Source organism: Coturnix japonica, chromosome 3 (genome assembly GCF_001577835.2).
Source record: "Coturnix japonica isolate 7356 chromosome 3, Coturnix japonica 2.1, whole genome shotgun sequence".
NCBI classification, from domain to species: domain Eukaryota; kingdom Metazoa; phylum Chordata; class Aves; order Galliformes; family Phasianidae; genus Coturnix; species Coturnix japonica.
The window spans coordinates 57,052,791-57,065,691 of record NC_029518.1 but is presented as its reverse complement, the minus strand read 5'-3'; the positions used below and the strand labels follow the sequence as shown (position 1 = coordinate 57,065,691).

The following is a 12,901-nucleotide window of genomic DNA, read 5'->3' as shown; positions in this document are numbered from 1 at the left end:
TACATTTCAGAAGTTTCTGCTTCCAGCTAATAGATAACAAATACCAATGATATAGTTTTATAGTAAATTGCCTGAAGTGCCTCCTACCTGTCGTCTGCCAAGTTCTATGCTTCTTTCAAGTTCCATTTTGGCAGCTACCAGTTCCTGCTGATGGTTGTGCCTTAGTTGGTCAATTGCTGCCGCATGTTGATGATTTAGCTCTGAGCGCAAGGAAGCTAGTTACCATGAACAAAAAGAAATGTTTATTTTGCAAGTGATATTTGTTAATTAACAATAACAGTAAAGCTCCTTCAAGTACTGCTACTAACCTAACACACACTGCTTATATTAGCCACATGAAATTTCTGTTGAACAGATTGAACTCCCTTGAGCTCTGCAACCACAAAGTTTTAAGACAGATTTATTTGGTATTAAAATACAAGTTATTAGAAAATATCTTAGAATGATGAGATCTCTGTTTCTTAAAAGATGATGAGCTGTCTATCTATCTCCAAAATCATGACCTGTGATGTAAAATATTTATGGCCAGAACTGAAAACGGGACCTACTTTTCTATGTGCAAATACTTGTGTTGTTTGCTGTTACTTACGCACAGGTAACACAACAATCATTCATTTTTGTATATAGGTTTTATGTGAACATACTCAACCATCTACACCTATAGATACTGAAAGCTTCTGTAAAAGGAAGCTTGTAAGATCTTTTTAAAGAGCAAGTCTTCAAATAAGATCTATAATAAAGTCTTATTTGTACACATCACTATTTGCATTGTTCTGATATTTAAATACATCTTTGTCAGGATTAAGAGGAAAAAATCTAACTGGAGAAAAGTTCTACTTGCCATGACTGACATTCTGTACATCAGAGCATTAACAATTTCTGCATTAACAACTTCCAGATGTCATTTACTCTCGAGTTACATATTCCTTGTCATTAATTTATCTCTTTCAGATAGTTTGTGATGACAGAATGCTTTTTTATACCTTAGTAATTACTCTCCACTTCTTTTTGTCTCTCCAGTGTTCTTGTTTACCAGACTTTATTATCTGGATATTTCACTGTCACAGATTAAACCAGAGAGAGATTTAGGATTTCTTTTTTGGGATTTTAAGAGAATTATTTTCTCTACCTTAGTGACATTCTTGCTAAGCTTTTATTGTCAATCAGAAGCAAGAATGAAATGCTATTTTTCAGCAGTAACACCTTTCTAATTATTGTTTGGTTTTAGAAAAAATCTCTTTGCATCAGCTTCCTCTGCACTATGCAGAATTTGGATATAATCCTCAACTCAAATCTCATTCAATTCACATATTTTGAAATTCCTATATTTATGAAATCCCCATATTTACTAAATTTGTACTGTGCTGGTAAGATACGCATCAATTGCCTTTTAAAACATTTTGAGACGCTTTGATTACTTAACAGATGACCCAACAAACTCAAGCACTTCTTTTCCAGATCATCTACTATGACAATATTAACACATCTGTTACATATGAACCAAATTCAGTTAGGACCTACAAGATTTAATTACTGTTTGTAAATCATTATCAACTCACTGAAATAAATAAATTCCACTGGTTTCAGTGGGGTCCAAAATAAGCCCCCATATAATAAACAGTTACTAACATAGCACTGAAGTCCGATTCAGGCAGAATTTAGACTGAAGTTTCCTTTATTTAGTTTACACTTCTAATCTCAACAATAAAATTCCGCCTATACAAACCTAGCCAAATGGGAAGCACAATTCACAGACATGCAGATGCCCTGTCCCTGGAGGGGTTCAAGGCCAGGATGGATGTAGCCCCGGGCAACCTGATCTAGTACTTCATTAGCGTTTGGTAAATGAAGTGGAAAATATGCTGAACTAGTATAAGAAGATGGATTTCTGGCAATGGAGACAAGCTCTCCTGGCAGGAAAAAAATTTTATTCTGATGTGCATTGTACAAGGCAAGACATTCATTTCTCAGAGGAGAATTGTTCATATCTAACCACAAAAAATACAACAACCACCAAACCAAAACAAAAAACTCACAGTATCCCCAGCGATAACTTATTGACACATAACACTGACAGAGAAAATTGGGGTAAGACAGAAAACAGGGTTTTGAAGATATACAAAAGTCACAGTCCTTCAAGAAATATGTCTTTCTATATCTATGTAATTATTTTACTGTTTATATATCCTATTTTTGGCAGCTGTTAAAAAAAAAAAAAAAGTATCTGTGCAAGCATTTTATGCTGTTACTTTTTCTCTGCTGTGTTTATAAAATTTTACGTTTTTTTCCTGTGTGAAAAGGAAAATAATTTCTACACATTTATCTCCTATTTGCAGTGATGCAATTTTTTTATTTTTATTTTTTTCATACTTTCCTTGTTATTTCTATGCTCCAGACTGCTAAAATGCCATAGCAGATATTCTCTTTGTCTTCTCTTCTGTGTTTCCTACCTTGCACGGGAGTATTTTTGTCTTTCATATCAATGCTCAGTATCATGCCATCTTTTCTACTTTCTTTCTTTGCATGTGAAATTCCTAAAACCTGTCCAATCAGCACATTTTCCTTGCCTCATTCCAATTCCTTTACAAAACTGATTTTGCTGCTTTGTTAGCAGAAAAAGTGTGCCAGAGGAGACTCCTTAAATTATAGATCTAGCAAAAAAATGCAAAACTATGCAGAAGTATTCAATTGCTGAACAGTAAAAAGTATGGTACTGTTATCGCTTCATTACCTTATTACATTATCATCTATGTATATCTATCTTGCATATGTTAAGACTGAGAATATGTGTTCAAACATAACTTGCTTGTGGAAAACCTGCTTCATTTCTGGAACAAAAAATAGCATTTCATCTACATTACTGAGAAAAATAAAGAACAAGCACTGTTTTCCTATGGCTTTATCTTACTTATTGTTTCATATTCCTTAAACCAGCTAAAACATTGCATCCTTCCAAGCACAGTTCAGTTTCTTCCTGTCATACAAAATGCAATCTAGTTTCCAAATTCAGTGTATCAAAGAAATCACTAATCAATGCATTGCCCAAGTATTTCATTGCTTCAGAGATGGAGTCTTGGGGTTTATACTCCTAAAAATCAGCAGACACAGAAATCCAAGCAACTACCCTGTCATTTTATTCCTTTTATTTTCCAAAACATACATCAGGAAATTCAGTTGCTTAATTCTTCCAAAAACAAATTGACAGCAAGATATTCAAAAGTGAACATGTTTGACTTACCTGTTAAAGCTTATACTCATTTTAAGAGGAACAATTACATCAAAACTGAAAGGCACTAGAGTGACATTATGTACACGTATACATATTTACAGGTAGGTGTGTGTATGTGTGTGTGTGAGTAAATATTTGTAAGAGTAGAAATAATATTTTCAGATCCAATTGTAAGTTTGAAAAAAAAAAAAAAAGAAAAAGTGTACCTAACATAGCTTTTCCTTCATCCTCCAGTTCAAATCGCAGAGTCTGAAGTTCCTGCTCCATCTCCAATTTGAAACCTTCCATGGCTTGTTTGTGTGTTTCTTTCAGTGCCTGAAGTTCTTCTGAATGCTTTTGTTGTAAACGTTCTTCTAATTCCTACAAAATCCAAGTGGTCAAGATTAATTCTAGAGGAGCCTTGGGAATTATAAAATAGGAAACAATAAATTAACAAGTACTGTCATACTCTAGGAACTATTAAAAAAAAGGCACTGATGTCGCTCATAGTTTCTTCTTTCAGTTATCCAGCATTGGGTGCAGACAACTAGGAAATTCATTGCACAGGTACATTCCAGATCTCAACTAAAAAAATAAATAAGATATACACACTATTAAGCAGTATGCTCTGTATTTCACTTCCAGAATTATGTCACATCTCAGATACTTTGTTTAAGTAAAGGTTTTAACAAAATACAGAGATGAAGATTATCTTGTAAGCTGCAAAACAGTTTACACAATTTCTAACACAATGAAAACATAGAACATGTTATGAAATGAGTCAATCATCAGGAAATACCAGAAAAGCACAAACAGAATTTGATAAATATAATAGAAAATAAAAATAAGCCTATTTCAAATCAAACCTAGAATATAATAGATGACAGTCTCAAAGTACTGCTAAGAAATGTGTGTGTTGGTAATAATTATATATTCACACACACATATACTATATATACACACATAAGGTGAGTGCATAAATAAATATGCACCATTATATAACTATCAACAAGCTGCTAGAATATAAAGCAAGATGTGAAATAATGCCAGTATTAGAACTGACTTTCCATATGTCCTAATCAGATTTAACTGGACAATAATGTTACTGTAAGACTCATCTTCTGAAAAGGAAATTTAGTAGTTATGAAAATACTTTACTAATTTTCCACGTGTATCTAAGTTGCTAAATTGGCAACATTTTCTACACAACAAAGAATATTCATATTAACGTGCCTTTTGTTCTTGTTCCTTTGTTTCTTCCATATTTTGAAAGGCAAGGATATGGGCTTCCTGAAGCGACTTATGCCTTTGCTGATGCTCCTCTTCTAATTCCTGGATCTCCTGAGTCAGCCGCTGACGCTCTTGACTGAACTGGGCTTGCAGCTGTTGTAAAGAGCTCTGTGACTGGGAAAGCTGCATCTCCAGATTCTGCTTGAGCAAGGAGATCTAATCCACAGAACAGCAAATATTAATTAGTCATTAAAACTAAACTGAACTAAACTAAATAAAAAAATAAAATAAGAGAACATCTGAAAGTTAACCAGAATATTAACTACAAAGGACAAGAAGTCATCCCCTGCATTTCTTGCTTATGTTGTATCTCAGGGGTATAACCATTACACAGAAGTAGCTCTGTAAGGGTCATCACACTAATATATTGATACTACTGTTCAACCTATAAGGTGATTGTTCATGGCCAAATTATTGAAATTTAATTCTAAGTTTTGTATAAAGATCAATAAAAATGACACTATCAAGGTCTAAAATAAAATGTCTGATTATTAGAATAAGCTACTCTTCATATCAAGGCCACATCAATTCTGTATGGAATATCCTGCAGTTCAAAGAGGAGTATAGTTTGTGACATATAGATTGATAGATTTATTTATTTTTTAAAATCTTTTCATTTGGTATGGTCTTATTTTATGGGTGTCTTTTTGATTTTAAGAGACATGGTGGCTTAGGACTCTACATGACAAGTAAAATACTGCAACTTGATGGATCTCTTTTCTATTTTTATTAGCTTGGTAGTACAATAAGAGTGTTTTTTTATGCTGGCTTTTAGCCAACACCAAAGCAGTTTGGGTTACAAATACTCATCTTCTGACATGAGTATTAAAAGTCATTACTGCAAATGATGCTTTTTACTGAACAAGAATCTTAATGCATCATAGCACACAGCACTCTTTGAAAAAGTCCCATTTTCTTTTTTGTAGTATTTTTGCACTCTGCTCTTCACATCAGAGAGCATCCTCTCAGACTGAAAATAGTAAAACTCCACCATCGTCACAGGCAGCAAGAAAGATACAACCTCAAATCCTGAAAGCAAGATTTTACTAAAGATGATTTTTTTAGTTGCAATGACTTGAAGGGAAAATAAAACTGTCACATGACAAAGAATTTAAACTAGTAAGGATTTTTTTTCAAGTCTCGGAATAACGTCTAATTTATTACAAATGAAAAGTCTGATAGTGTCATTTGAATCAGCGCATCTTACAAATAATTTTGACCAATTAATAAAGACACTGCAAATTGATTTATTGATTTACAGAACATTAAAATTCACCAATTAACATAAATTTAACAGCATATCAGGGACAACTTGCAGCATGAGCATTATTGGACATGTTCTTTTTTAGAAGGCAACAGCTTAAGCATATTTAGAAGCAAGAAGCTACATTTAAAGAAAAATTTGCACTAAAGCAAAACACGCAAATTAACTTGAATGAAACAACCACAGCTACTTGCACTTCAAATTCGTCAGGTCTTTGTATCTGTATCTATACACTAGTTTCCATGCGTACTGTATCCACAGCATTTTACTTCAGAAAACTTTGAGGGAAATTAACCATAAGTGAAAGAATATAGCAAAGGTCGATACTGCATTCTGTAATCTGAACTACACGTCTTTTACTGAGTATATTAAATATAAATGTCACACACAAATTCTAAGTCAGAGGTTTTTCTAATCTACTGCTCTCCTTGCAGAAACATCCCACCCTGATGATCACGAAAAAACAAAACGTCAAGGAAAAAAATGTAGGGAACTTGATTCCCAAGCTCATCTGCTTCTCATTTCCAATCCATTCAATATGCCAGTATCTCTGCTTCTTTTCTTCCTTTTCTCTTCTTTCTAACTCCATTTTCAGAATCATAGGAATGAGCAGTAAGGATAGGACAGCCTTAAGAGATAAGAATTATTTCTTAAGAAATAATTTTATCACTAGTTGGAAACTTAAGATACTAATTACCGCTCAAAAACCTTATACAAAGAAAATCCCACCATATTCACTCAGATAATCTTCCTCTGAGTGCCTGTGACGGAAACACTGAGATAGCAGACAGATGTTCACAATCACAGAAACACAGAGTTGCAGGGGTTGGAAGGGACCTCTAAAGATTACTGAATCCAACTCCCCTGCCACAGCAAGCTTCCCACAGCAAGCTGCACAGGTAGATGTCCAGACAGGTCTTGAATATCTCCAGAGAAGGAGACTCCACAGCCTCTCTGGGCAGCCTGTTCCAGTGTTCTGTCACCCTCACCCTGAAGAAGTTCTTTTGCATATTGTTGTGGAATTTCCTGTGCTCCTGTTTATGGTCACATGTTACATAATTCAAAGGGAAGTCCTGCTCAGTCCTGCAGAACCTCAAGTAATATAAAAAAAATGGCACTCTAAAAAGCCTTTCATGACAACATTCAAATGGAATGGACTACAATTTGATATCTTAGTCAAATTCATACAGATTTTTATGAAGATGACAAAAATAAACATGTTTTTGGTTTGAAGTTAAATCTTTCTCTTTACGTAGGACTCTGATCCATAATTCTTACTCCAACATTTACAAACCTTTTAAGCAAGGAAAGTCATTTCTTTCTTGGAAACATATGAAACAGTTTAAATGAAATGTCTAGTAGAAGTCTGACATCTGGCTCCGAAGCCATTTTAGAAGAACAGCCTTTGTAAGAACAGTTTGGACTTCCATCAGATTAAAGTGACTGCAAAACCACAGCCTGAAATAAGTTAATCTCTGGGGAAGCCTATCTGCACCAGTAGACTATATAATAAATTTAGGACAAGGTTTAAATGAATAACAACCAAGTCAGATTAGCCTACCATTCTAATACAACAAGTACTTTTTAAAAGAAGAGTTGTTTTAAGAGGAGTACATAATTTTAATATATTATACATGGATATATTATACATATACTGATACACTCAATATTTTTAAATATCAGTATGTCTCACTGCATGTCCATATACTCCTGTATAGAAGATTCACAAGAAAAACTGAACACTATTCCCTAAACTTCCCATACTTTTATCTAATGTTTTCAACATATTAAAAACATTGTTAAGAATTTAAGAAATAAAAATAGAAAGAACATTCTGGCTATATTAATAACTTGCACTGTAAGACTGCAAATTATAATACATCGATCTCATGCTTCGCAGAAAGCTCTGCTAGCCACATTTGCACTGCCCACAAGCTTGCTTGCGTTAATGATGACACGAAAATGTTGCTTATGTTATGGGCGCTTACATAATGTTTGATGTCCAGTGTTACATACATTTACACAGATGGCATAGATGAATGGAGGCAGAACACAAGCTTTTGATGTCTAGCAGCAAACATGTTCTCCTTTCCAAAATTAATAAATATTCAATTTCACAAGCTAAAAAGCTTTAAAGCAATAATACAGGATATGCAAATATATTAGTGCAAACATGCCCTATTTACAAGTTGTAAGTGCAAATCACTTACATTGCTGATAGATTTATGCAAAGCTTCACCGAGACAGTGCCGCTATGAAGAAAAGATCACAGGAATAAAGGGAAACATTCAGAAATCAACTAAGTAAAAGAAAAAGGGATAAGGAAGGGAGAGTAAAACATAGAATATTAATTATAGTATGACCAGGGAAAAATAAATTGAAAACTACTTGGAAAAAATTTAAATGAATAAATTGCCTTGACTTCACATATGAAGTACTGAATACCTGACAGAATGAAGTATTTTCCTCTGTTATTGTATGGACATACAAGAAAGCATTAACTTTTCAATGTAATCATACATTATATTCCTGTATTATTCAACTGAACATTTTTGAAACTGTCCAACTGTTTTCTCCTTTATGGAAAATAATTCTGGGAAGAAACCATTAAGTACATCAATTTGCATTACTATTAGAAAAGATATTACATAAGGATTCAACCAACAGTCAGCTGTGTCTCTGAAATCATAAGCATATTAAGTGTAATATTAAAGATCAGATTTCACTGCTAAAAGGCAGAAAACTATTTTAGTCTGTAGTGAAGGCACACTAATATTTTAAAAATTCAGGTTAAGATGGGTAAATAAAATAGACATATTTTTAAACCTATAGGAAAATGACTTACTGTCCACCACCTATGACCAGCTTATACTGATGCTGGCTACTAATGAAAAACAAAAATAAAAATAGATCACCAATTAGATGTTCTATATGTAATATTACTGATATGAATCATATACATCCTCCATATGTAAACATGTATAATTACACGTGTGTTTACACATAAACATGAATTATGCATATAGGCACACACGCAGAACAGAATCATCAGAAATGAAGTGAGAGCAACTTTAAATCCAGCATGACCAATTTCCCTTTTGGCACAGGTCAGTCAAGAAGACTTCTATCTCAAGGAGACAATATTTTTACAACAGCTTGGAAGACTTGGCTTGGGAACTCTTATGTAATAATTTGTCCAGATAGAAGAAAATATTTTCCCTTTCTTGAATCTACAAATGGGAATAATGTAGAAATACCCAATAGTGGAAAATCCACAATTACTTTACTAAAATTGTAAGAGAGTTACAGATAATTTTCTAATCGAGACTAGTCTGTTGTCCACTAGGAGGCACCATAGTCCAGTAGACAAGAGAATGTAATAGCTCAGATTTCAACAAATAATGATATCAGTGCTGATCTGAATTTATCTAATAATTTTTCCGTTCTGTTTTGTTTAGGTTGGAAGTTCTTAATTATTCTTTATTAATTAAATATTCAGTTTCCAAAACATTTAGGACTTAATTTTGACTGAATCATCTAGGCATTACTGTAGAAGGCTAGTAGTGTACTACATTAAAAATAAACTGCAAGAAAATATACCTTTTTGAATGTCTACTCTGAGTTCTATGAATAAGAGCATGTGAATAGATCACTGAAGAAAGTGAGAATTGCCCCTGCTGCTCACAAAATATCAGATTTCTTTCACCAAGAAAGAAACTAGTCTTACTTTGCTGACAAAACGGCCTTACAACTGACTGAAAATCTCAGTTTAACCATTCTAATACAAGTGCTTTCACCAAGTTTCTAAGTCTTAGGTCTGGAAGCAGATGGAAGAAAAATGAAAACTCTCCAGTTAAGTTCAGTACTTAAATTTGTCACATACATGCTTACTGAAACGAACAGTTGCTGGTCTTCTATGATGACCTTTCCAGGGTGATCACACCGTAGTACTTTCTTCAGGAAGGGAACTCTATCACACCACTGACATTTCCACTTTTTGTTTAGTTGTACTATTTCTTGCAAGACATTAGTTTACTGCATGTGTGGCAGTTCTCTCATTTCACTGCTTCAATTCACTAAAAATTACCTTTAGCCACATTACAGAAGCTTAATGCTAATGTTCAACATCGGTCTTCATATCATCCAAATATGAGTTATGTAACTCTCTTTCTCACTGTACTTACTACAGGTATTTTGGTGTCAAATCATGCCAAGATCTGACTTTGGCATATGGTTTACTGAGTTTTTTAAAATATTGCCAGCAACAGCTGTTGCTGTACTAATGCCTGAAAGTGAGTGGAAAAGATCTAACTTGATCTGTTTTATCAAAGTAGATCAAGATTACCATATCTATACACTGTTTTAAGAATGACCGCTGATGAATGCTGCTAACCTTTCTTAAGAGGAAAACCCACGTGCATCCACCTGGTGTTAGTAAAAGAAACTTGTTTAAGATGTCTACTGAAGAAGATGAATGGATTTTGGCATATATCTATTTTATCCAACTATAAATGGAAATAAATGTTACTCCTAGTGTTTGCTGTTTTCACTGTTTTCAAGCCTATGCAAATCTATTTCAGCAGTCACTGGGCTTGAAGAGATTGTGGAGATGTTTACCAATATTCTGCAAATATGTGAACAATTATCTTCTAGTGCAAACAGTTAAGCTAAGAGTAATGCTTTAAAACTAGACTGTTGCCAGAGTCTTGGTCTTACACTGAGGGAAAGACCTATACAGTTATGAAGTAAAAATTGTATCTGGGAAATGGTTTCACTGTTGGATTTGGTTTAGGCTTCTGTTTATCAGTTTTTGAAGTGTAAGTGTCAAGCAAACTAAATTCTTTTCTTACTCATGCATTGTTAATTACATACTGTACTAAGAATTTAATGTTCTTCTCATCCACTGATGGCAGAATTAAAGTCTTTTAGTCCTTCCCAGATTTACTAACTCAACTGCCAAACAAAAACTGATAATGTTACATTCCAATTAAAAGTTTATGATAAGACAGACAAATTTATTTGGATATGATGGCATCACTGCTTCAAGCATCAAACTAGATGTATTTAATTTAACTAAACACAACATCATGGGAGACAAAATTAAATGGAGACCAAAAGAGAGATGAAAATGAATTCCACTTACACATTTGTTCTAAAACATAAAGAAAAAGAAAAATTAACATCTATTAGTATTCCTACTGCATCCCAGTGAAAATACTTTGAAAGCTCTTGTTTTGTTCTGGGATTTTCTTCGTCTGTACCATATCTCTTAATCTTAAATTGTCTTTAACGAATTTCCTACATTAAATTCAGAATCTTTTAAACAAAGAAAAAAATAAACACCATAGTCTAAAGCTCAGAGAAATAGATGGTACAGCTGGCTGCATCTTGTGCACTTGTTTTATTGTTCAATCTTCAGGAAAAAAAAAAACCAAAAACGACTATCTCAGGATCACATCTCTGCACAGAATATGGAGCCTAGAACAAAGGAGCTGCCTTATTAAGAAGTGCAGACAGTCTCAAAACAGGGAAATACCCTCAACAGATGGTTCTCTGAAGACTTCAGTGACTCTGAATTACAAGAGTATTCATACTCTCAATAAAACCCTAAGGAACTGAAGCACAGTCCTTTTTAGACCACTGCATTCAAAGCTGTCATCACTTGTGACAAGTTTCCAAGAGCTGCAGAAAGCTTTGCCCCTCTGGACACAAATATCCATAGAGAAGAGACATAGAACCTTACTCTGACCTGCATTTCGTCCCCTCCTTAGTGCAACTCTGCTTTTTATTCTTAAGGATTTTCACATTTCACATTTGTATGTCCATTTTAAATCTTGCCCAGAAACCTTATGGGAAGACACTTGGCATCCACTAGATGTCATATTAGCCTTACCAGTATCACCAAAACCAAGAATGACAATTGTTAGGATGGAAGAGTAGGTTGAAATTTACATCCTATTCGATTCTGACAGACAAGCCTTTACCCAGTGTGCTCATGACAAGATCAAGTGAAAGGAAACAGGGTAAAATGATCCTGTGCTAAAAGTTAATCTCCCTTCCTTCAGGAAATGGATATATAAGTATATGCAGGTTTTCTCTAGTAGAAATTTCCAGCATCCATTTGACAGCAAATCTTCTAAACCAAGGATTACACAGACTGTAGAACAAGCCATTAATCCTTGTGCTGAGGAAAGAAATTAGCATTTCCTGATTTTGCTGATGTGGGCACGTGGTCTCTGAACACAGGCAAATAAAAGACCTAATGCACTCAGGTAGAAGACTGGTCATGTATAGATGTCCATAGGAGCTTTATGATTTTTCTACAGCATTCTATTTCCTGAACAATAATTCTAGTTTGAGCAAGATCTCCATCAAAAAGCAATATTTGTACTTTGTTATCAACAATTTTATGCTTACGATGAGATTGCTTAAAGAGGAAATCTCACCATAACAGAAACAAACTCTGAATGGAAAATTTCCACTATCTTTTCAGCACAGATTTCAAAACCGTTTTCAATTTTGCAGCAGGAAAAAAGGAAAAATAAAGGGCTACCAAACCAAAGTGCATGTAGCATATTTTTGTCCATTCTCAGACTTATCCCCATTACTGTACATTAGATTCATTTAAAAATGATGGTATCTTTGTGTGCAAAGAATTGACAAAATTAGAAATAAGAATTTCACATTAATACTTGACAGGTAACAGTATGAAAATATCTAAGAACTGGGAGGGGGGAAAAAAAAAGCTGACAAAAAGTTTCTTTTCTCTTACTGAATAAGAGTTTTACTGAAGAGACAACAGAAAAGCCGATATTTGCTCAAATACAGGAAAGATAACCCACAATCAGCACTCAAATCAGTTTACAGAAAGAAACACTTATAACAACAGGAAATATATAGGAATATGTATATCTTATTCTGTGCGTTTAAGTTCTCCTCAGAATTGATGGTTGAAGAACATGAAGCAGAAGAACAGAGAACTCACTCACTTTAAAAAAGAAAATTCCTTCCATTTTGTTCACTGTGAAGCCCTCTCAGCAGTGAAATTTCTTAAGAAATAAAACATTAAAAGTGCATTCCACAGCTAAGAAAAATGGAAAAGAACTAGCACATCTGAATTTCTTACATAATTCATGAAG

The 12,901-nt window shown here is 33.9% G+C and overlaps 1 protein-coding gene across 9 annotated transcripts in view; it reads right to left on the bottom strand.

Annotated features, from left to right (window-relative positions):
• The window catches only part of FAM184A (family with sequence similarity 184 member A), a 59,209-nt gene that overhangs the window by 12,680 nt on the left and 33,628 nt on the right, over positions 1-12,901 (bottom strand). For 6 of the 9 annotated variants that reach the window (XM_015858693.2, XM_015858688.2, XM_015858695.2 and 3 more), the window contains exons 10-13: positions 7,973-8,014; positions 4,442-4,654; positions 3,436-3,589; positions 88-215 (exon numbers count right to left, since the gene is read on the bottom strand). In XM_015858693.2, the coding sequence (XP_015714179.1) occupies positions 88-215; positions 3,436-3,589; positions 4,442-4,654; positions 7,973-8,014 (537 nt within the window). The remainder of the gene's footprint in view (positions 1-87; positions 216-3,435; positions 3,590-4,441; positions 4,655-7,972; positions 8,015-12,901) is intronic. The other 3 variants (XM_015858694.2, XM_015858687.2, XM_015858691.2) reach the window with 1 other exon arrangement.